The sequence below is a fragment of the Eschrichtius robustus genome, chromosome 14 (assembly GCF_028021215.1).
Source record: "Eschrichtius robustus isolate mEscRob2 chromosome 14, mEscRob2.pri, whole genome shotgun sequence".
NCBI classification, from domain to species: Eukaryota; Metazoa; Chordata; class Mammalia; order Artiodactyla; family Eschrichtiidae; genus Eschrichtius; species Eschrichtius robustus.
Window position 1 is genome coordinate 76,283,858 of NC_090837.1, and position 25,863 is coordinate 76,309,720.

The 25,863-nt window shown below is 39.5% G+C and overlaps 1 protein-coding gene and 1 pseudogene across 1 annotated transcript; both read left to right on the forward strand.

Moving 5' to 3' along the window:
* The first annotated feature begins 6,253 nt into the window (after nt 1-6,253).
* On the forward strand, nt 6,254-21,064 carry SKA1 (spindle and kinetochore associated complex subunit 1). Its single transcript, XM_068563314.1, has 7 exons — nt 6,254-6,450; nt 7,087-7,185; nt 9,871-9,995; nt 12,148-12,245; nt 15,990-16,127; nt 19,724-19,893; nt 20,743-21,064. Exons 2-7 carry the CDS (start codon nt 7,098-7,100, stop codon nt 20,889-20,891), a joined length of 768 nt encoding a protein of 255 aa, XP_068419415.1. The 5' UTR covers nt 6,254-6,450; nt 7,087-7,097; the 3' UTR covers nt 20,892-21,064.
* A 2,780-nt stretch (nt 21,065-23,844) lies between these two features.
* Nucleotides 23,845-25,000, forward strand: LOC137776214 (DNA repair protein RAD51 homolog 3 pseudogene; annotated as a pseudogene).
* Nucleotides 25,001-25,863: the final 863 nt, after the last annotated feature.

Below are 25,863 nucleotides of genomic sequence, written 5' to 3' on the forward strand. Positions count from 1 at the left end.
ACTGTTTTGATTTTTATGTATGTTTGTTTGAAATTTTTCAAAATAAAAAGTTAAGTGCAGTTATCTGAGGCACCCTGATATTTTCCCTTCTTGTAGCCAATTTGCTTTTTACCTTAATGCTTAAAGAACTCTTTATCTTTAAAGTTGAATAACTTAACTTGAATATTTCTAGTTGTAGAGTGTCTCTTAGTAAATTTTCCTGGAATGCAATCTAGAGGCTCAACGTTTTCCCTCTGCTAGGTAATCACCTTTATTACATCTTTTGGATTCTTCTGGCCCATTTTTGGTGTACTTTACATTTCGGACACCAGTTATCGTCATGTTGGATCATTTCTATCTTCTGCTTCTGTGGGCTTCTCTCTATTTACTTTACTTTCTTTCTTTTCTTTTTCAACTGCATGTACTGTAATCATCTTAAACTTCTCTTTTAACTTGATTTTCAGTGGTGTCTTTTATATTTCTTGCTATTGGTACTTCAGTATACTAGTTCTGTAATGGTGTTGTTTGGACCCTCAATTTATATTTTTAAGTCTAATGCTCTCCTTACATCTTTTTATTTTTTATTTTATTTTTTATTTATTTACTTATTTATTTATGGCTGTGTTGGGTCTTAGTTTCTGTGTGAGGGCTTTCTCCAGTTGCGGCAAGCGGGGGCCACTCTTCATCGCGGTGCGCGGGCCTCTCACTATCGCGGCCTCTCTTGTTGCGTAGCACAGGCTCCAGACGCGCAGGCTCGGTAATTGTGGCTCACGGGCCTAGTTGCTCCGTGGCATGTGGGATCTTCCCAGACCAGGGCTCGAACCTGTGTCCCCTGCATTGGCAGGCAGATTCTCAACCACTGCGCCACCAGGGAAGCCCACATCTTTTTCTTTTGTTTCTGTTTATTCTCTTTTCTATGAGGTCTTATTTTTAATTAATTAATATATATACAATTCATACGGATATAAAATTTCTTCCATTCCTTTAAATATGTATTCCTGTAGGTCATTTTCTTTATCAGTCTTTGCATGGTTTCTTCCTTCCTTGCCTTCCTTTCTCCCTTTTTTCTTTCATTGTTAGACACCCTAAACCAATGTTCTGCTTTTCACAATTTCAAGTAATAGTCCATTGCTTTGGGGAATAGCTCAAACTTTGGATCATTTTCCAATGGGAAACTAGACCCAGTTAGAGGGAGAGCCATGGCCGAGAAGAGGGAAAAAAGAAAGACTATCCCTCAGGTGGTAATCTTCAGATTTCCTTCAATTCTCAGATATGTAGGTTCTCCAATATGATTTCCGGGGTGGTGGTGTCGTTAGGAGCCAGGCCATGCTCTGCTTCTCCTCTCTGCTCCAGAATCTTGTTTCCCTCCTTGACATCAGTTTTAAATGTTTATTACCTTACATTCTCTCTCTTTCTTTGTTGACAGTTATTAGTGGTTTTCTGGAAAGGGTGTTTTTTTTTTTTTAAAAAAAAGTTATTTGAGGTACATTTGTTAAGAAGTAAGGAAAGGAAAAATCCATGGGACAATCTTAGTTCTCTTTTCTAACTTAAAAGTCTATTATCCTTACCTAGTCATATTTATATATAAAAAGCAAGTTACAGGAAGAGAGAAACTTTTTTTGAAGAAAAAAATGTCTGATGCTTTGAGCTGGATGTGATCTCAGAAGTGGTTCATTTCTCTAGTTCACAGAGCCAGTTAATGACCGAGCTGGGACTATGAAAATTTCTCCTGATGGTTTTGTTTTGCATCTTCCTCTGTCTTACTACTGGGTGGAATTTTTAGATGAGAGAGAGAGAGAGGGAAGTTTTCATGCTGGGGACTTTCCTTTCCTGCCTCTAATCATATTACATACCTCTGGGCCTTTGATAAGAGCAGCCTGCTGGCACAGAAATTGTGGCTTGACTATAAAACTAAAAAATTATACATAAGATAAAGACTCAGTAAAGTTAAGAAAGACCACTGGGGCAAAGTGTAAGCTTTTTTCTTTTTCCTCTCCTCTCTGGTTTAAAAAAACTCCCCTATAAATCATTTTAGGGTATGAAACATTGTAAAAGTGACAAGTTTTGATTTTCTGGGATGACCTCAGCTGCTGTGACAGCTAATGAGAATTGAGAAATAGTCCCTGTGGGATCTGTATTACAAGTACATGCTTTGGATTTTAATTTTGTCATCTAGAAAATGGCTTTTAAAAACAAGCCAAAAGGGAATTCCCTGGTGGTCCAGAGGTTTGGACTTGGTGCTTTCATTGCCGTGGCCTGGGTTCAATCCTTGGTTGGGGAACTAGGATCCTGCAAGCCACGCAGGGCAGAAATAAATAAATAAATAAATAAATAAATAAATAAATAAAACAAGCTAAAGGAGAGTATTTTAATAGGTAAATGTAAAAACATAATCTGTCTGGATGTTATAACTCCCTAAAAGGTCAGACTTACCCTGCGTGATCAGTGAGGCATCTCAGAAAGGAAGTCCCATCAGCACTAGAGAGCTATGAACCTGTCCCAAAACTTATTGGACCCACTGGTCACTAGCCATCGGTCAAAACCAGAGGAATAAATATTTCCCAAGTTGCCTAGAAATGCAGAGGCCTGTTGCTTAACGAGATCTTTGATCTTTAGTCTACAGTGACAGTTTAGGGACATCCAGAGGTTAAGCTCGACATTTAGCTGCAAGAGAAAGACAAAGAGAAGTACAAAAAGTACGAATAAAGTCTTTTCTGACAAAGTCAATTGGGTATCAAAAACTTCAAATTTATAGGTAATCTAAAATTGCTCATATGGTGATATGTCATGAGGGAATTAAATGATGATGGAAGTCTATAGGTTCAGAAACACAAAACATGGGAGCAAATGACCCCTTTCTCCTGGGGAGGCAGCAGAGCATCATGGTAAAGAGGACAGTTCTGAGGTCAGGGACCCACTTTGCCATTTATTGACTTGGGCTTATAATTAAGTAATTAAGTTACTTAATTATAAGCCTCAGTTTCCTCATCTGTAAAGTGCAGATCATAATTTAAGTATTCATAAATTTATTACAACGGTTAAACAGGATAATTTATGTAAAATGCCTGAATTAGAATAAGTACCCAATAAATGTTAACTGATGTTATTGTTATTACTATTTTTCTCTGAAGACTAGAGTTCACATTACTTTTGCTCATATTTCTTGCAAGGAACAGTCCAGCAATTTCTTACATCTTGCTCTTTTTGTTTTTTTTCCTCTTGTCATATGACTGTCCAGAGGTACTTCAACAGGAAAGGGAAGATAGGTGCAGGTCAGGACATTGCTATCCTGGAAGAAATAAATTATTGAGATTCCAAACACAAATAACTTTCTCTCAACCAACCATCTCAGCTAGAAAAAGAATGAAAAAATAATCTTCTTGACATAATGAGAGAGATGGAGATGAGAATGGATGAATATATAAAGGATTCAGAACTTGACAATATCAGTATCATAAGTAAAATCCTTCTCAGAACACTATGGAAGTGAATAATGAATTGTAGCAATGGTTCTGGAATTTTTCCAAGGAATTATATCAGCAATACAATCATTCCAATGCAGAATAGCTCTCTTTCCTACTTGTAATTTGGGGATGACAATGGAACATAGCTTCTCTGTGGAAAGAGATGGGATACCAATAAATTTTAATTCCCCATAACATAATTTCTGTGAGACAAGTTGTCTCTTTCACCTTGAATGACTCATAACCCTGAAGAAGACAGGTTTTTGTTTTGTTTTTACTTCTCCCTGTCCCCATTGTCTCATAAAAGCAGCTAGATTTTCCTGAGAAACTACCTGTGTCCTACTCTCAGACTCTGTGTTTTGGGTAGGGCTGTCCTGGCTTCCAGCTCCAGGCTACCTAGCGAATCAGACCATTTCACCCCTCCAAATTAGACTGATTGATTCAGAGTGGGCAGATGACCCAAGTCAGGCTGATGAGATTCCATCCTGGGGTTTTGCTAGATCTCTTAGGAAAGCAAGAACTGCTAACCCATTGAGGTATATGTAAGTCTGGAGGTACCAGAGGTCACCATAGGGAAAAGGCCGCCTGAGAATGGGACCAACAGGGAGGAACGCATAACTGAGAGATGGAGATGGCTTCCTAATAGTACGCTTGAGTACCTGGGTTCAGCTGTAACTGAACACACACACACACACACACACACACACTTTACAGTTTTATAAGCCATATAAAGTCTTTTTCCTTGCTTAAGTAAGTTTGGATAGAGTTTCTGTCATTGCAACTGAAGGAGTCCTGCCAAGTAAACCAGTCCCAGAAAGAAATAAGAAGTAGGCAGTGTGATCCAACTGCTCATTTCTATATTTTTTCCACGTTTCCCCCCTCTCGTCTTGTATTCAGTGCCTTTGTGCTCTCTTCTTCTTGTTTATTTTCTCATGGGAAGTAATCTGATAATGTTTGTCCTTGATGCTGCAGGGTGAATTTCTGTTATTATGTTATTTTTCATAGAATGTTGACATTTTAAGCATTACATTTAGTCCTACAAGGAAAGGCTTTGTTCCTGCTAAAGGAATTTAGCTCTAAATAAGTAGGCCTGTTGCAATTAAAAGAGATTTAAGAAATGTATCAACCAAATAACAATGTGTAAATATTGTTTGGCTTCTAATTCAAACAAATCAACAGTTTTTTGTTTGTTTGTTTGTTTGTTTAATTTATTTTATTTATTTTGGCTGCGTTGGATCTTCACTGCTGCCCATGGGCTTTCTATAGTTGCGGGAGCAGGGGCTACTCTTCATTGTCGTGTGCCGGCTTCTCATTGTGGTGGCTTCTCTTGTTGTGGAGCACGGGCTCTAGGCACAAGGGCTCAGTAGTTGCGGCTCACGGGCTCTGGAGCGCAGGTTCAGTAGTTGTGGTGCACGGGCTTAGTTGCTCCGCGGCACGTGGGATCTTCCCGGATCAGGGCTCGAACCCATGTCCCCTGAATAGGCAGGCGGATTCTTAACCACTGGGCCACCAGGGAAGCCCAAATCAACAGTTTTTAAAATAAACACTTTTTTTAAAGTTTCTATCTTTAGGAGGTAAATATGGAAATGTTTTTGGATGAAAAGATACAATGTTTGAGATTTGCTTCAAAATATTCCAGGAGGCAAGGCGTGGGAGGAGAGGAGGTACGGATGAAACAACATTTGCAATAAATTAATAACGGTTGAAGCTGGATGATGGGTTGAGCATGGGGTTCATTGTACTCTTCTTTCTAATTTTATATGTTTGAAATTTTCCATAATAAAAGGTTTTTAAAAGTAATAAGTAGAAATGGCCAAGGCAGGTATTCACCGACCCAGAATCTATGCTCTCATTCTCCCTTACAAAAAGCAACCCTATATTGTTGAGGATGCAATGTAATTGTCCAGATCAAAAAAATTTTAATGATTTTTTTTCTAGTCTCCTTTGCAGATGTGAGTGACCAGTGGAAAGCAAATAGAAGCCATTAGGGGTGATTTCCAGGAAAACTCTTTAAAAGTGCTGTTTCAGCTAAGTCTTTCTCAAAGAAATGAGAAAGGAAATGGCAGTTGTCTTGCACCACAGGCAACCTTACCTCCAGAATGCATGATGCCATGGACGGTGGCACCAAAAAGATGGAACGAATGTGGATCCTTGATGACTGTGGAGCAACCACACCAGCCCTGGGATGCTTTCCCCCCTTTTCTTCAACAAGGGGAATTAAACTTTTTCCCCCCTTTTTTCTTTTTTGCGGTGCCAGGCGGCTTGGGGGAATCTCAGTTCCCCGACCAGGGATCAAACCCTGCCCACGGCAGTGAAAGCACAGAGTCATAACCACTGGACCAACAGGGAATTTTTTTTTTTTTTAATTTGCATTTGCCCTTACAGACACTAAATTCCACGAAGACAGGGTGTCTCAGTCTTATAGCTCACCAACTTGGCTGCTCTTTGGAAGTGGCTGGTGTTTTTAAAAATATTAAGGTTTGGGATCCACTTACAGAGTGTCTGAATTCACTGATTTGGGGTACGGCTTAGACACTGGAATTTGTAAAAGCTGCCCTGGTGATTCTAATGTGCAGCCAATTTGGAGACCCAGTTTAAGCTCACGATTTGATCCCCCGAGCGCTTGGCCCTGGCTGCTGGACGGTCAGGATTGGGTGACCGACTGAAATCACCCGTTACGGCACGGAGTAGGAGGGGCACTTGTCCCGGCAGCCTTTCGCGCCCGAGCCAACCCAGCCCCGCCTTTTCCCCGGCCCGGCCCCGCACCACTGCCCCGCCCCCGGCCCCGCTCAGCTGCGGCCCTGGGTAAACCTGGAAACGCAGGAGGCCGCTAAGCAGTGTTCCGGGAGCGCTGATGTGCGCTTGCGCGGTACCAAGACCCGGCGGGCAGTTTGAATTTCGCTCCCGGAGTTGGGTCTCGCCATCCTGGGCTTCCGGTGGAGACTGGAGGGGTCTTCCCGCCTGGCGACCGCACTGAGTGGGCCCTTTGCTCCCGGACCCGCACGAGGTTGGAGTCTGGTGTTGAGGATCCCGCCTTCGGAAGCGGGCGGAAGGCATTGCTTGGGCGGAGTGGGGGGCTCGGGGCGGTGCCGCGTGGGGCGGAAGAGAGGGCTTGACCTTGCTTCGCCCGGTTAGCCGGGGTGGATGCTTTAGACCTCATTAACCCTCGGAGTGAATAGTACCTGATTTCTTTCCTCCCTTCCCTCCACCTCCTTACCGACCCCAAATAGTAAAGGCCCAAACCCAACAGCATGGGAGAAATGCTTACCTGGACCCGTTTCTTTGAACTTACTGTGTTTTTCCTTAAAATTCTTGGGTCTTTGAGTTTTCAAAGAAAATACCAATGTTGTCTTTATGTGTAAGTAAAGGCATTTGTCCCCTTAAATCTATAAGGAAATGACACAGGCTTATCCCCTGTACCCTGGTTTGGGATGCATTAACTACAGAAAGCTCTAAGACAAGTCAGTACTGGACTTTGGACAGAAACTGAATTTTGTAGAATTGAAAGATATTGCTCTTGAGTTTTTGTACTTTCTTTTCAGGGAGATGTGACTTACTGGGTATTTACCATTCTTGGATATTGAAAGTGAATATAAATTTGTCTGGCTTCTCTTTTTTTATAAATGTATATCTTTTTCTTCAGAGGCTTAAAGGATGGCCTCCTCAGATCTGGAACAATTATGCTCTCATATTAATGAAAAGATTGGCAATATTAAAAAAACTCTGTCATTAAGAAATTGTGGTAAGTAAAACAGATTCCACTGACTTTGTACATACAAAATGCATTGTGATTATTGTCCCACTTTGATATCTTATGCCTGGTTAAGTGAATGTATCTTAGAAAGGTAATTTTAAGTTTCGAATGGTGATTCTTAAAACAGTCTGCGCTCAGTATTTTGAATATTGCAGAGGATACTAAAATGTAAGTTACATTGAACAATGAACTAGCTATTAATTATATTTATTTACTTATGTTTTTCTGAGACACACAAGGCAGAATAGTAAGATTTGAAGGTGATTTAGTGTTCCTAGTTCTAGAGCTAAGTAGAGATACTAAAAGACAAGGAAAAAACCAGAAGTGGAAAAGATCCACAGAGATAGAAGTAGCCCATAACGCATCTTACAGACTGCTTTGGAGGAAGCTGATCAATATATATCACTAGGAAACAATTAATTGAAAATGAAGTCAATTTTTTAAACATCCAGAAACTGGTAAATTGTAACCATCTTCCAAGATATTTTGAAGTGCTGAAAGTGGATGACGCAATGGAAGTGCAGAGAAGTAGGAGATCCTTGTGAAGTCTGGAAAAATATTGTTTACAAAAATGATGTACTTCCCAACCATATCTAGGAAAGCTAAAGATTTATTGATAGGTGGAATTCCATCTGCTGGGAAGATCCTGTTGAACTTTTATTGTAGTTTGTATTATGAATTGATAATTTAAAAAAATTCAAATATGAAATTATACTGTTGGAATGTCCTTTCAAATTATCCATGTCCTTCTGAGACTTTGATATTCTATGTCTCTTGTTGGGAACCACTAATAAAGAGCCTCATCCATTTTACAGTTGGTGGCTGACATAGTCTGTAGAAAGTTAAAGCTGAAGGGACTGTGGGTTCATCTTCTCAAGCCACCTGGTCTCTCACATGAGGAAACTGAGGCTCAGAAGTCAGGTTACTTGCCCCGGTCCCCCAGCTCATGGGTAGTCAGTTGGAACTACAGGTTTTGTGTCTCGATTCCCAGTGTAGTACTTGTCTTCTTCTATGCCACTTTTATTGAATAATCTGAAAAAAGGACATTTAGGTTTTTAATAAGTAGTCTTCTTTAGATTCTCTTTCTGAGGGCATGATTACTATTGGAAAAATATAATTTAGAGATCTGTTAAACGATCAAACCTTGAATTCAAATGACCCCATCAAAGCATGAAGCCTGGATGAAGCAGTCTGACCTGTTAGATAACTACACACTGGGTAACCATCATTTGTACGTGGGGAGAACAATTTGTCTGTTTGGTTCCATGGCCTATTTAGGAAAACCTAGTAATTTGTTTGCCACTTTGGCTGCTGTAATTTACTAGATCACTACTATCAAAAGTAGTGAATTTGCTTAGTGAATTTATTTTACTACAAATCAGCAAACAAGGCCCTAAAATTTAGGTGACTAAGTTATTTGTGATACCAGTATATCCAACTAGTTGTTTTACCCCCTGTAATTAATCTCAGCAAAGACATCAATACTCTGACTTACTTGTTAATTTCTTTTAGTTGTTATGAACCTACTGTCAAATGCAATTTGCATTGCTTTATTAGATTATGTCGATTAATAGTAGTTTGCCTTTACTGAGTGCTTTACTAGGTTCCAAGCACAGTGCTCACCCATCTTATATGTACTTTCCTACTTCTCAGTAACCCTCTGAGGGCAGGTACTGGTGTCTCTGACTTCAGGCCTGGAGGCTTTAGCCATTTCACTCTACTGCATCCATAATCTATAGATGTGGTCACATGATGTTTTCAGTTATGTGTATTTCATGATTTGGTTGCTAGAAGTGAAGATGGAAAGATTTGATTGTGAGGATAGTTTTCCTTTTTGTGCTTTTGATCTGCCCTTAAAAATTCTTGTTTTTACTACTTCTCTTATTTCTAGGGAGGAGGGGACTCTGGTTTTCCCATCCTCGTATCTAGGAAGCTAGAGAGAGGGACTAGGAGGTGGGGTTGGGAATCTGAGAGCAGGCTACTCTCCACCGCCTCCCACCCATACTTGCAGGCCAGTCCAAAACATAAGCTTATCTTCCTGGCCAGTGATTAGAATTTTTCAGGTTTACACATTCACTGAAGATACAGCCCATGAAGAGGGATCCTGGCCTCGTTTGGGATTCTCACTTTCAGCATCCTGTGCTTTGAAGTCCCAAAGCCTTGGCTCCTATCCCCATTAAAACCAAATATATTAGGTTGCTGAGAGTGACGGCCTCCTCTCTCCAGCATTCCTCTGTACCTCGTCCCCCACCCCACCACCATTAGGGCTGCTGCAGCATCAGCTGACACGTACTGCCTGGTCTGTGGTTCGCTCTTCATGTGGAAGCCCTTGGTGATTTACCTTTTTCTCATAAGAGCTCAACTATGCATGTAAAGGGGTGTGTATTTTATCTAGCATTTCTAGGTGTTTTATTAGTGGAACAGTTCTCCAGAAGCAAAAGATTCAGGGGATACAGTGTAATTATCTCTCCCTTCCTTTTTTTCCATATTACTTAGAAATGAGTTCTTAAGATTATCCATAGAGACAGTTCTTAGGGGCTGAAACAATAGTTCTTTCTCAACCCTCAGTGTCTCTTTAAGGTAGAGCTCTGTCCCAAGAGTTCAGTTGGATACATGTATGTTTTTTGCTTTTCTATACATTTTATTTTCCATTTTATCTTTGTTTATTAATAGGGCAAGAACCTACCCTGAAGACTATACTAAATAAAATAGGAGATGAGATCATTGTAGTAAATGAACTTCTAAATAAATTGGAATTGGAAATTCAGTATCAAGAACAAACCAACAGTTCACTCAAGGTAATGGTTTTCTAGTGAAAAAAACAAAATAAAAAGGCAATAGATACAGACTCCCTAATCACCAGGGAATTCTTAAGGATTCTTTAAGTTTATAATGTTCTTAGTTTTGTAAGTTATTATTAACGGTAACGAGTGCCATTTGCATTTTATTTTCCCAGTATAAAGGACTTCAGAGTTCCAGATATGTTTCTTCCTCCATGCTGGTAGCCAGTCTATTTACTAAAAAGGAATATTTCCTAAATAATTCTTTTTTTTTTTTTTTTGGCTGTGTTCGGTCTTTGTTGTGATGCGTGGGCTTTGTCTAGTCGCGGCAAGCGGGGGCTACTCTTCGTTGCAGTGCGCGGGCTTCTCATTGCGGTGGCTTCTCTTGTTGCGGAGCACGGGCTCTAGGCGTGCGGGCTTCAGTAGTTGCAGCACGAGGGCTCAGTAGTTGCGGCACGCAGGTCCTAGAGCATGCGGACTTTAGTAGTTGCGACGTGTGGGCTCAGTAGTTGTGGCGCATGGGCTTAGTTGGTCAGTGGCGTGGGATCTTCCCAGACCAGAAATTGAACCCATGTCCCCTGCACTGGCAGGCAGATTCTCAACCACTGCGCCACCAGGGAAGTCTCTCCTAAGTAATTCTTGGTAGGTTTAATTTAAATAAATGATCTCCTGAGAGTGTGGTGTAGGAGGAATGCCTGCCCTGGGGTTTAGAGATGTGGATTCTCACGCTGGCTCCCCGAAGCACCTTCTGCCACCCTGAGAAGGTCATTTTTCCTCTTGGGGTCTCAGCGTCCTCATTTGAAAAGTAATGGGTCATACCGAACTATTTCTTGGGTCCCTTCTATTCTGCATTTCTCTATTTCTATAGAATATAGTATAAGGATTCTCAAGCAAAGAAAAACTTGAGCCTTATTCACACACACATTTTATTCTAAATAAGCCTTCACCTAATCAAAGTGCTAGTGTACTTTCTGATGGGATGGGAAAATACTCAGTCTGTACCATAATTACCTCATGCTCTTAGAGCCATTGATATGGTCAAGGTGGCCTCTATGGTCCTTTTTAAGCCTTATAATCCTCAATGTCTGTAAAGATTTTTCAGCTCTGGGACTGGGCATGATTGTGCCTATGCTACTATCAGTTGAAATGAAATTAGTATCTCTGAACATCATTCATCTGTTTAAAAGAAAGATGTTATACAAATTCAAAACAGAAACCAATAATGGTTTCACTTCTACCCTGCCCAAGAATGCCCAGGGTTAGGTGTGGGTTTCGAGAATGTTCAACTCAGGATTAAAGACTATTTGGAATTTTTGTTTACATTATGATTGAAAATCAGATGACGGGAATCCGAAGGTACAGAGTATTTTTCTTATTAAATTTGCGTGAGTTCATAACCTCAAGTTCTAGGGAAAGTTAAATAAAGACAACACAAAATGAAAGTGGTTATGATCAAGTAGGAATTTTCCTTAAGCTGGAATATATGAAAGCCGTTCCAAGCAGTATCTCATCGTTGCATTCCGGGAATGCATTATCACTCCGGTGCTGGGGAACGTTTGCTAAGTCAACAAAAGCACTTTACCAGAATGAGAAACATAAATCTTTCATATACTTTTCAGTTGCTTCCCAAGGTTAAAGTATTTTAGAAAGACATGAATGTCAACCCTGCCTGTTGTAATGTTATTCTAACAATTGTCCTCTGAAAAAATCCAGTAGAGAAAAATAATATATTGCCGTCCAAAATCAGCTCGAGAAACCAAAGGGCTCTTTTTAAATATTGCTGTATTCAGTGCTTTTTCACCGCTCTGCTCTTTGAATACTCAGAATCATTGTGATTGTGGTACATAGTCTTTCATGCTCTTTTAAAAAAAATTAATTAATTAATTAATTAATTAATTAATTAATTAATTTGGCTGCGCTGGGTCTTAGTTGCAGCATGCAGGATCTTCGTTGCCGCATGCGGGATCTTTGTTGCAGCATGCGGGCTCTTAGTTGCGGCATGCGGGATCTAGTTCCCTGACCAGGGATCGAATCCGGGCCCCCTGCATTGGGAGTGCAGAGTCTTTACCACTGGACCACCGGGGAAGCCCCTTTCATGTTCTATCTAACATGTTAAAATACACACAGGCAGGACAGATGCTTATTTGTGAGCTTTTTGTTTTTATTTTAGGAACTCTTTGAATGTCTTGAAGAAGATTATAAAGATGTGGAACATCTCAAAGAAAACATTCCTCCCCATTTGCCTCAAGTAACAGTAACCCAGAACTTGTAAGTGTGTTTATAATTAATTTTACTATCTGGTTTTATAAAACTATTAAAGCAAATACTTTAAATCTTTTTGCTTTTCTATATACTTGCAATTTTGTTAGTGATTATCCAGGGTTTTTTTGTTTTGTTTTGTTACTTATACAAGAAATAGTCTTTCCCCCGTCTTTACCAGTTTTCTTATCCCACAGTCTCTGGGAAAAATGTCCCCCCTCTTTCCCAAGGGTAAGTCTCCTCTAGACTGTCTTTTTCTACTTTTTCTCATTTCTTTCCCTTAGAGCAGAGTTTGTCAACCTTGGCTGTATTGGCATTTTAGGTCAGATAATTATTTTTTGTGAAAATAGCATGTTTAGTAGCATCCCTGCCCTCTTCCAACTAAATATCAGTAGCCCCCTGTATCCCCTCCCCCCTCCACCCCTCCACCCAGTTGTGACAATGAAAAATGTCGCCAGACATTGCCATATGTCTTCTGGGGGGCAGAATTTCCCCTGACCCTTGAGAACCACTGCCTTAGGGTAAAACTAAACTTAATGAGCTTCCCATCTTAAAAACAGCTCAAGGAACAAAAACTTAGCTGTTTTTACCCTCAAAGTACTGTCCTACCTCTGTCTGTTCCCTGCCAGTGTATGTTTGTGCCTGCCCTTTTCCTGAAGCCCCTAAAACCTAGCCTTTGGCTGTTAATTACTACCATACTTATGAAAATGATTGCTTGAAGGTCACAAAGAGGTAAAAAATACCTCTTCAGCCCTGATTCTTTTCAGATTTTATTTTGCTGCCCACCTTTTTGAAATTCTGTTATTTGCACTGCCACTGTGCTTTCTTAGTTGTCATCCTACATCTTCGACTAGGCTGCCTCCTTTTTCTCTGCCCTCTTTTAAATTACAAGTATGTCCTAAAGCTCTGTTTTACTCACGCTTACTTAACACCATTATTAATGCTCTCAAATGTCCAACTCTGGCCTTGACATGGCATCTAGTTCTGTTTTAATCGCTTGCTGAGAATCTCATGAATGAGCTGTTCTCTCCTCCAGCTTCGCGTGTCTAAGACTAAACTGTCTCCTTGTTACCCACCCATCACCTAGATAGGAACTCGGCATCTTCAACCTGTCTCTCTGTCTCGTAGCCCCAGCCGTCCATTCGGCCTCTGCGGGGTGTTGTCTGTCCCTGCCCTCCCTCTGATTGTCTGGCTCCATGAGGTCTTCTGTCATCTTTTGTCGTCATGATTGGGGAGCTCCTGTGTTTTGTCTTTCCAGTATTTCTCCACTCCCATCTCTCCAGTCCTCTGCCCATAATTGTATTTCTTTTTTCCTTTAACTTTATTGAAGTATAGTTGATTTACAAAATTGTATTTCTAAAAGGGGGCTCCAAGTACACAAAAACATTCCATGGCTAACTTAACTTTTTAACTTTTGAATGTATCATATATACAGAAAAGTAATTAAAGTATTATTAGTGTAAATTAGAGAAGCATGATAAACATCAGCATATCCACCAGTCAGATTAAGAAACAGGGGGCTTCCCTGGTGGCACAGTGGTTGAGAATCTGCCTGCCAATGCAGGGGACACGGGTTCAAACCCTGGTCTGGGAAGATCCCACATGCCACGGAATAACTAAGCCCGTGAGCCACAGTTACTGAGCCTGCGCGTCTGGAGCCTGTGCTCCGCAACAAGAGAGAGGCCACGATAGTGAGAGGCCCGTGCACCGCGATGAAGAGTGGCCCCCACTTGCCACAACTAGAGAAAGCCCTCGCACAGAAACTAAGACCCAACACAGCCATAAATAAATAAATAAATAAATAAATAAAATTTTTTAAAAAAAGAAAAGAAATAGGACGCTACCAGTACCTACAGCACTTTTTCTATTGCAGACCCTCCCTCTATCAAAGAGGTAATCATCCTGGAGTTTATGATAATCACAGTTTTGCATATGTGTTTCCACAAACAACATACTGCTTAAGTTTGAAAACTGAAAGGAAGGCATGAACCTTGCTGTGTAGGAAAAGGGCCATGTTACTGCTGATAGTTGAAGGTCTCCAGGAAAAGATAAGCTCAACAGAGTCCCTCGCATGTCAGGGTACCTTGGAATTTCACTCCAAGAAGAGAAAATTAGTGGGCAGAAGGTCATGAATAAATGCTAGGAACAGAGATCATCATAGGATATCTGCCAGGGTTGTTGGGCTGGACATTGGCTACCCAGCAGGAATGTGGCCCGAGGAATAGGAGGAATTTTCTTCTAAACTCACTATGGCCTAGCGTCAGCTTTTAGGGCCAGGCCACAGCAGAACCTTTCTATAGGTAGAAATGGTTATTTTCAGTTGATACACACAGCAGGGCCTAAAGATAAGCAAGTACAGGTAAGAACCAGCCAGGCTTACCATGGAGTCTCAGGTTAGGATTCATGTAAGGATCATGCTACCATGGCATCGGGCATCTTCATCTTGACAACCCACCACGTGGCCGTATCCTCATCACACCACCTCAGTCAGGCCTGGTTGCCCTCTGTGTCTGATACTCAGCTGTCGTCTTGGGATCTCACTTCCCTGTCTTTCCTGGGATTCCCTTCCCTTGCTCCTGGGTTGGATCTTCTCTTTCCTGTATCCCATCTCCATTTATCGCTTGTCTTGCTGCTGGCAACAGGGCTCCATTCCTTCCTTGGCAGTTAAACAACCTAGAAGATACAGCCTATTTGTAGACTCTATTTGCTTGTGGGTAGGAGCTATATTAGGCTTCTCACTGACTCCAGAAATTGGGCAGGACTGAGCCAAGGGTGACCCATGCTCATTGCTGGCAACTAAAATGAGTCTGTAGCAGGCAGGACTGATATAGTAAGTCCTTACTTATGAACCTTCAAGTTGCAGACTTTCAAAGATGTGAACATGCGTTCGCATGTCCAATCATGTAAGTTAGTTCACGTGTCTGGCGTACATCGTCACATGCATGCATCCTCTACAAGTGGTTGTGCTTTTGTGTACTTTGTGGTACAGTACAGTATTGTATAGAGTACAGTAGTACAGTATCTTTATTTCAAGCCCAGGATATCCAGAAACAAGAGTAAAAGCACCGGTGATATAGCTGGTACTGCTAAGAAGCGCCAGCTATTGTACTGTATACTACCGTACTTTTCAAGGTACTGTACTGTAAGATTAAAAATGTTTTCTTTATTTTGTGTGTGTGTTTTTTAGGTATTATTTGTGTGAAAAGTATATAAACCTATTACAGGACAGTACTATGTAGCTGATTGTGTTAGTTGGGTACATAGACTAACTTGTTGGACTTACGAACGCACTCTTGAAACGGAACTCATCTGTATGTAGGGGACTTACTGTACTAGCAACCAATGGGATAAATTAGAAAGATAGAAATATAAGGTGATTGATGTTTCCATGTCCAGAAATAGGGAAGTCAGGAAGAAAAGCCATGTAGAAGTTAAATTCAACTTTATGCATATTGACTTTGAGGAGCCAGTGGGATAACTGATGAAGATGTTTGGCACATGTTCTACTTACACCATGTTTTGAGTGTGTAAAGAACAATTATATTACTGAAGATTTAGGGACTTGATTTTTTAGCATTCTCACTATTCAGATCTTCATGAGCATTAATGGTAGGGATAGAAAAAAAGGTTGGCTATAAACTTATAACAAGATGAATCATGTGTTTGATACTGATCATTTTCAGTTGCAAAGCTTTCTGGTATGCTGCAGAATTCTGACGATTACCTGTACATCTGTGCATCTCTATTCTGTAGTGTTAATGGATCAGATCTTGACCCTGAAGAACCAGTCAAAGTTGAGGAACCTGCACCCACAAAGAAGCCCTCCAAAGAACAAAAAAATGTTAAAGAAATGCCATTTATAACTTCTGATGAGTTTAATGGCATTCCTGCGTAAGTATTTAAGATAAATTTTAAGATAAATTCAACTCTTTAATAATCAACATACATGTTGATAAGTATAAGCCTTGATTATATTAATTGTAACATGCTGTGTTCCAACATCGATCTTTTCTAAAATAGTTTTCCGTTGTACTGTGAAAATGCAGGAAATCTTTTGTTGAAGATGTTTAAAACTATGTTTTTTGTTTAGTTGTAAAACCTTTTCATAGAGAGATCTAGAGATGGATCAATTTGTTGCTGAGTCCTCTCAGGGTAATTTTATGATACAGATTTATCCAGTTACATTTCAGAAGTAGCTTCAGTTTTGCTATAATTTTAAGGAAAGTGAGTGTGTTGTATAGGTTTGACAGTTAGAACAGAGAGTGCTGTGTTTGTTTGGTTTGCATTTGTCCATTAACTTACGCCACACACTTGTTTGAGTCTGTGCTCTATTCTGGGGTCTGGGTCACTGAGGAAAAGAATACAGGGTGAATAAGACAGGATGCCTCCCCTGAGAGAGGGCACCTTTGCTCTTCACAGATGACATTGATGGGGAACCAATTATGGAAATCCATGTTTTTAAACTCTCATAATTCCAGGGCTTTACTTAATTAACTTCTAGGCTTTATATTATTACATTTCTTGTTATTTTCTTATACAAATAATGCACGTTGTTAGAAAATGTTTGTTGTTAGAAGATAACTCATCTGTAATTCCACCACTCAGACAAGAGAGAGTATTTCCTTCTATATTTTAATTTCACCTACATAACAAGTTGTTTCTGATTGTCATTACAACAGTGTAGTTATTCTGTGAATATAGTTTACTTACTTTTTTTTTATCATGAGCATTTTTCCATCATTAACTATCATGGAAAACTTGGATTTTAATAGTTGTATAATATTTTATTGTGTGGCTACTCTATAAGTTATTTAAGCATGACCTTATTAAATATTTGGGTTGATTGCATTGTTATGAAGAATGGTACAATGAAATTTCTTTTGGACAAGTCTATTTTAGAATTCCTTCTTCCCTTGAGATAGTGTCCTAGGAGGAGAATCCCTGGGGCAAAGGGCATGATAAGTTTACTTGTCTGAGAGTTGTCTATCTGGATTTTGTTGTTTTTTAATTAATAGACTTTATTTGTTAGAACAGTTTTAGGTTTATAGAAAATTTGAGCAGATAGTACATTGTTCTCATACCTGAAAACAGTTTCCCCTATTACTAACATCTTGCATTAGTGTGGTACATTTGTTATCATTGATAAACCAGTCTAGATACTATTAACTAGATATTAACTAAAGTCTGTAGTTTATATTGGGGTTCACTCTTTGTGTTGTACAGTCTATGGATATTGACAAATGCATAATGTCATGTGTCCACCATGATAAGAATAGTTTCACTGCCCTAAAAATACCCTGTATGCCACCCTTTCATCTCTGCCCCCTGAGCCCCTGGCAGCCACTGATCTTTTTACTGTCTCTATAGTTTCCCTTTTCCTGGGTGTCATATAGTTGGAGTCATACACTGTAGCCTTAGTAATATGCATTTAAGGTTCCCCTCATGTCTTTTCATGGCTTGATAGCTCATTTCTTTTTATCGCTGACTAATATTCCATCGTGTAGATGCAGCACAGTTTGTTTATCCATTCATCTGTTGAACAACATTTTGGTTACTTCCAGTTTGGGGCAATTATGACTAAAGCTGCTGTGAACATTCATGAGCAGGTTTTTGTGTGGACGTGTTTTCAGCTCACTTGGGTCAACACCTAGGAGTGTGATGGCTGGATCCTATGGTAAAACTGTTTAGCTTTGTAAGAAGCTGTCAAACTGTCTCCCATAGTGGCTGTACCATTTTGCATTCCCAGCAGAATGAGAGTTCCTGTTGTTCCCCATACTCACCTGCATTTAGTTTTGTCAGTTTTTTTCTATTAGCTATTCTAGTGAGTATAATGTACCTCATTGTTTTACTTTTCAGTTTCCTGATGACATAGGATGTTGACCATCTTTTCATATGCATAGTAGCCACTTGAAAAATATCTGGCAGAAAAAAAAAAAAAATCTGGCAGTTTCTCTGTTCTGAGACTAGGAATGAGGCTGACAATTCTCTTTAGTTTTTTTGTTTGTTTATTTGATTTGGTCACTTGGTCCTTTCCTTTATTGACAGCTTTATTGTCACTAAAATTCTGTTTGATGCTATTCAGTTTTTTAAATTGTTGTTATTATTGTTGCCCGTTGGCTGAGCTAAAGGGAAGAACAAATGGCTGTGAGAACATTGGAATAGAAGGGTCTTCAGAAAATGCTTCCTTGAAGGGAGTATATTAGACTAGTCATGGTAGAGTATTCATTTTTAAACTAAGGAGTTATTTAACGAATGACTATGAGAAGTCATTCGTTAAATAACGAGAAGTCAGAAGATTAGGGTAAGGAAGAATGTGTTCCAAGCATGGGACTTTATTTATCTTTAAAAAGTTAATACTGAGATGCAATTAAAGTGGAAAACATTGGCACTTGTTTTGAGGAAATTAGGAAATAGTTCACATGATTTAAAGGAATTGCATTGTGTTGAGCTGTGGCATCAACTGTGGAAATTGTGGTTAGAAAAATGAGTGGTGAAAATGAATCTAGAAAGGAAGGGAATAATGAAAATGAATGGGTTTTGGTCAATAAGAACATTTTCCTTTAAACATATTTATATATTATTTTGTCTTAAGGAAGTTTCGATTAGAAAACTGCCCCTTTGAATAGAGGCAAAGGACAGAGTTTAACATAATGAATCCATGATTTGTTGAAGGGAAAAATTGAAGCAGGTGATGAAAATTTTGTTTTTGGTCTGTACAGACCACTCAAAATCAAGGGTCTCCTATTCTTATAGTCTAAGACTCTGGTGACTGGGAGGACGGGCAGGAGGGAGATTGGATTGGAAGAGTGGGCTTTAGAGTGAAAGAGACAATGCTTAAGGGCATTTGAGTTCAGAATGAATAGTGAGCTGTCCGTCGAGGCTGCCTGTAGTTCTCCTCTGCCGGCCAGCTGTGCAGCTTAACTTCCGGGCCCTTTCGTCCCTTTGCAGCCCCTGCACCATCAGTTCTTCTTCGTCTCAATCAGCTTTGTCATCTTTGTTGTCACATTTGTCATCCTTCATCTTCTCTTCCCCCTCTTCCTCCTCCTTTTTCTTTTTCTCTCTGAACAGATCCATTTTTGCAGGAAACTAGAGTGGCATGAGTTATATAATTTATTAATATTTAAATTTTTCTTTCCCTTGCTCACAAACATTTAAAAATATTTAAATAAACTTCTATTTGCAATTAATCAGTCTATTTGATTCAGAGTCTGAAAGCCTATTTTAAATTGTAATGTTAATTCTGTAGGTGGAGAATAGGAACTTATGTATCCAGACATAACTAGGGAAGATAAGCACTAATATATTGTGGTCTCTAATTTTTCAACGGTTGAGATGTGTCTGGTTTATTTGGAAGTTGGTATAAAATTTTTTATATAGAGTACTAATAGCTTTGCTACTGTATAAAGTCATCATATGTAAATGTTTTGCAAAGAAAACAGTTGTGTATGATGATTCTTTAGAAAAATTAATCATTTTCTTTTTTACAGGTACATGAAATCACGCTTAACCTATTGTCAAATTAATGATGTTATTAAAGAAATCAACAAGGCAGTAGTTAGTAAATATAAGATCTTACATCAACCAAAAAAGTCTATGAGTTCTGTGGCCAGAAATCTCTATCACAGATTTATTGATGAAGAAACGAAGGAAACCAAAGGTAAAATGAGAGTATATATATATGTGTACATGTCAACTGTTTGGAATGTAACTAAACATGAGAAACAAGATTAATTCCAGAAACTTCTAACTCTAGAGAGGTAGTTCTCAATCAGGGGCAGTTTTCCCACCAGGGAACATTTGGCCATCTCTGGAGACATTTTTGGTTGTTATAGCTGGGATTGGAGGTGCTACTGGCATCTAGTGAGTAGAAACCAGAGATGCTGCTAAAGTACCCTATAATGCAGAGGACAGCCCTGACAAAAAAAGAATCATCTAGCCTAAAATGTCTGTAGTGCCGAGGCTGAGAAATACAGCATTAGAGTCTATTATGGAATGATATCCAATATTTTCAGAATTAGAATAGTAATGATAACAGTTGTTCATGCTTATACTATAGCACTTACTATGTGCCAGATAGTGTACTAAGGGCTTTAGCCCTCACAGCATCCTTATGAGTTGTGTACTATTATTATTCCTGTTTTTCAGAGTAGGCAAAGAAGGCTTAAGTTACCTGTCCAAGGTCATTCAGTTAAGTGATAAAGCTGCTGTGGGTTTCATTCTCTTAACCACTACCATATCGCGTCTTGAAAAGTGAATTGTTCAAAAGATACCAGCAGATAGCCAGTGATATAATAAGCAGGGTTACATTTCTGAAATGCTACAGTAAACATTATGCAACTTCAGGTGAAAGAATAATTATTATTTTAGCAAGAATACCAGTTCTCACTGTGGTTGGATAATGATAGGAAAAAGTGATTAATGCCATTCATAGTCATAATGTAATACATTAAAGACTCATCTTGAAAGTTGTCCTAATAAAAATTAGCATTAATATCTTTATTTTCAGGCCATTATTTTGTAGTGGAAGCTGACATAAAGGAGTTCACAGCTTTGAAAGTTGACAAGAGATTTCACGTGATACTGAATATTTTACGACACTGCCGGAGGCTATCAGAGGTCCGAGGGGGAGGACTTACCCGATATGTTATAACATAAGGCCCTTGTGAGCTTTTGAACCAGCCAACAGTAGGGTATAGAGGCTATTCCCATAGTTTCCTTATATGTAATTTCTTTATATATAATTTCTTTAGCCGTTTCATTTTCTTTTTCTTTGTTTCTTGTAAAAATAAAACTTAAAAATAAATAAAGCATGTATATTTTAAAATCTACTTCCTTACAGTAAATATTTAATCACCTACCATGTGAGCCTCTGCTCTAGGCATAAAAATGTTCATATTTAGTTTTTGTGTTTAGTGATAGTGCTGCTGACCCCAGTAAGAAGGTTGCAAATGTGACAATAAAAGTCAAAGTTCAAGACGGTAAGATCAAGGATATCCAGGCTGTTTGGAATTAAAGGTCATTAGTGTCTAAATTCCACTAATGATATTTCAGTCTATAGGCAAGAGTTGGATTTGGAGGCAGCCCATCCACGTGGTTATTCTGCTTTCCCAGATGTGGTTAAGGAACAGCTTACCTGAAATGCATTCAGTGTAAATCAGTCTGTAAACACTGACCTGTAATGAAATTATAATAAAAGTATTTTGAGATGAAAAAGATGATAAAATAAGACGTGTAAGGTCATGGAAAATGAGTGGTTGGATTGTAAGAATTTAATGGCATTTCTCTTGCGCACTTGGGGAGGTTATTTGTCTATCTATGTCTTAGTGAGCGTTCTCCAGAGAAACAGAACCAAAAGGCTATCTATCTATCTATATCTATCTACCTATCTATCTATCATCTATCTATTGACTGTCTCTTCTATCTCTATCTATCTATCTATCTATATCTAATTCTCTCCTTTCTATCTCCCCAATCTATCTATCTATCTATCCATTCTATCTATCTATCTGTCTGTCTGTCTGTCTATCTATCTATCTATCTATCTATCTATCTATCTATCTATCTATCTATCTATCTGTGGAGATTCATTATGAGGGATTGGCTCATGTGATCATGGAGGCTGAGAGGCCCCCAGGTCTGCTGTCCGCAAGCTTATGGATTATGGAGGCCCAGGAAAGCTGGTGGTGTGATTCAGTCTGAGTGTGAAGGCCTGAGAACCAGGGGAGCCAGGCCAGAGCAGAGGAGACGAGATGTCGCAGCTCAGCAGTGAGGCAGGAAAAAAGAGCAAATTCCTCCTTCCTTCTTCCACCTTTTGTTCTGTTCACGTCGTGGATGGATGGGAGGATGCCCACCCGCACAGGGGAGGGTAGTCTGTTTCACTGAGTCCACTGCTTCCAATGCTCATGATTTGGTTTAACTGTATCATCTGGTTTGTAGGAAACACAAGGAAGAGAGAAACAAGTTAAATGTTATCATGAAGAAGCAATCAGACAAATCCAGATATAACATAAGTAAGCTGGTCTCTTAAACACAAGTCAATAACAGAAAAAAATAAAGGGCTCCTGTTCTAGATTAAAAGACTAAGAGCTTAGTCAAATATAAACCATGAACCTTGATTCCATTTGAAAACAAGATTGAGGGACAATTTTAGAAATTTTAATATAGGTTGTGTATTAGATGCTGTGAGAGAACCAGTATCCGTTTTCTTAGTTATGATAATAGTCATGGTTATGAAGGAGAATATCATTATTTTCTGCAGATGCATCTGAGGTATTTATTTAGGGATAAAATAATATGCTTTAAAATGGCTAAGCAATATAATTGGATACATACATACATACTTACACACATAGAGTGGATATGGTAAAGTGTTAATTGTTCGATCTAGCCGATGGTTAGAACAGCATTCGTTGTATCATTCTCTCTAATTTTATGTGTTAACATTTTCTTCCTAATAAAATTTAGGATACTTGTGAAACAAATGTACTGATTAGATACTTACATTTCATGAAATCACAGATCAGAACTTGCGGGCTGGTGACGTGAAGCTGGGAAGGAAGGGTTGTTAGCCATCAGCCATGAGCTCATGTGCCCCTTCAGGCACTTGTGAACTTCAAGTTCCTGCATCCATGCTTCCCAGCACTGCTCACTGAGCCTAGGCTGGGTGTTTGAACTTGATGTGTTAGATGAAATTTCTTGAATTATGCTGGATGTAAATATTATGTTTGCACACAAAGCAATGTATTGGGCATCTAACTTCTGCACTGAGAAATGATGCACAGTGTACAAAGCTTGATATCTGGGAAATGTGTCACTTTTAGTGAACCATGTTTTCAAATAAGCTTAGGCAGGACGTACGCTCTGCAGGTGATGAATATGGACAGATGTTCATTTCTAATGCAGGTTTAACTTGATGAGCCTACTTGCCTGTCTTTTTAACAACTGTAGTGCAATTTCAGACTCATATTTTCTTTTAATTAATTAATTAATTTATTTTTGGCTGTGTTGGGTCTTCATTTCTGTGCGAGGGCTTTCTCCAGTTGCTGCAAGCGGGGGCCACTCTTCATCACGGTGCGCGGGCCTTTCACTATCGCGGCCTCTCTTGTTGCGGAGCACAGGCTCCAGATGCGCAGGCTCACTAGTTGTGGCGCACGGGCTTAGTTGCTCCACGTCATGTGGGATCTTCCCAGACCAGGGCTCGAACCCGTGTCCCCTGCGTTGGCCCACGGATTCTCAACCACTGCGCCACCAGGGAAGCCCCCTCAGACTCATATTTTAAATCGAGGATCAATGCAGCAACTCACAAAGCTCAAGTAATTAAAATTCCCTTCCTTCTGATGGGTCAACATGACAAATGTGGGCACTTCTAATGACAAAAGTTTTCTTGGCAGAGTGATTGTGAGCTGTGCCTCAGCTGCATACGAAAAATTACAACTCTAATCCTTAATTGTGACTCAGAAATCAAATTATTTCTTGGGGATACTCTCTTCAACTTTACAAAATAATTCAGCAACATGGTGCATCAAAAAGAAAACTTAAGCCTCAGAAACCTGGTTCTAGCCCTACCTCTGCCATTTGCTCTCTCTTGGTTCTACCTTCAAAAATTTGACCCCTGGTGTTCGGCTTTGAAATGCAGCGGGATTTAGTGAGTTTGCCCCTATCCCCAGCGGTGCGCGTGAAGCTGGTGTCTGCAGGTTTCCAGACTGCTGAGGAACTCCTACAGGTGAAACCCTCCGAGCTCAGCAAAGAAGTTGGGATATCTAAAGAGGAAGCCTTAGAAACTGCAAATTATAAGAAGAGAATGTCTCACAAATAAAACAAGTTATTCTGGTACAGCTGAGTCAGGCCAAGAAGTGTACAGCACTGGAACTTCTTGAGCAGGAGCATACCCAGAGTTTCATAATTACCTTCTGTTCAGCACTAGATAATATTCTTGGGGGTGTCATACCCTTAACCAAAACAACAGAAATTTGTGGTGCACCAGGTGTTGGAAAAACACAATTATGTTCTTTCTCTTGACAGTATGCAGTTGGCAGTAGATGTGCAGATACCAGAATGTTTTGGAGGAGTGGAAGAGCACCCAAAAGCTTTGCAGGATTTCACTCTTGAAAATATTCTTTCCCATATTTATTATTTTCTTCGTCGTGACTACACAGAGCTACTGGCACAAGTTTATCTGCTTCCAGACTTCCTTTCAGAACACTCAAAGGTTCAATTAGTGATAGTGGACGGTATTGCTTTTCCTTTTCATCATGACCTAGATGACCTATCCCTTCGTACTTGATTACTAAATGGCCTAGCGCAGCAAATGATCAGCCTTGCAAATAACCACAGATTAGCTGTAATTTTAACCAATCAGATGACAACAAAGATTGATAAAAATCAGGCCTTGCTGGTTCCTGCACTGGGGGAAAGTTGGGGGCATGCTGCTACAATACAACTAATCTTTCATTGGGACCAGAAGCAAAGGTTGGCAACATTGTACAAATCACCAAGCCAGAAGGATGCTACAGTACTATTTCAAATCACACCTCAGGGATTTAGAGATGCTCTTGTTGCTACTGCACGTTCATTGCAAACAGAAGGTTCATTGAATATCCAGAAGCGGTCAGGGGACTCAGAGGAAGAAAAGGAATCCAAAGACTAGTCTCAGAGTATACATATGTATTGATGCTGTGAGAGATGCAGTGCTTACAAGTAGTAGACTCGTTACTTTAGAATATAAACACTATGGTGTGAATGAATCCAGTCTATATTAAGTGAATGGTGAATGAATGGATCAGGTCTATATTAAGTGAAAATACTTAACAAATAGGATTCTCTGAAAGAGTTTTTCTAAACTAAGCAGTGTTCTACAGTTGTATTTAACCGTGTTTTCATTTTCAGTAACATTCAGTAGAGATGATACAGGTATTGTATTTTGCAAATGTGGAAAGCTGATCACTTGTGGCCAATCTGAATTTAATATTCAGACTTTTTTCCTCCTTTCTTTGCCAATTGCCTAGACATTTCTAGGAAGAAAAGATTTTATTCACATTCCTATTGTGCTCTCCTCTTTAAATGTAGCTTTGCTAATTCTCAAAAATGACATGTTTCTATTATGAAGAAAAGCCAGCACCATGAGTCAGCATATCATTACATTCAGTTTATGAGTAGGATACAAATTTTGGATGACCAGTCTGATTTTAGTGACCCCAATCCTAAAATCTAAGTCATTTGTTCATTTTTTAATGTTATTTTGTAACATTAAAGGAAGGACTTTGGAGTTGTTATCCCATCTAGAACATTGACTGGAACATATATCTATGTTGTCAAGTTGATAAGCTCACAGTCATTTATTTCTATGTTTTTGAAACATGGTGTGATCCAGTTCTAGGTGTATTGACATTTTCCTTTGAATAATCTTAGTCCTGCTTGAATAAATTAAAAATTTGGATTCTTGAGTGGTTTCAAAATTAAAAAAAAAAAAAAAAAATTTGACCCCTTCTCAGGGACTTCCCTGGTGGTGCAGTGGTTAAGAATCTGCCTGCCAGTGCAGGGGACACGGGTTTGATCCCTGGTCCGGGAAGATCCCACGTGCTGCGGAGCAGCTAAGCCCGTGTGCCACAACTACTGAGCCTGTGCTCTA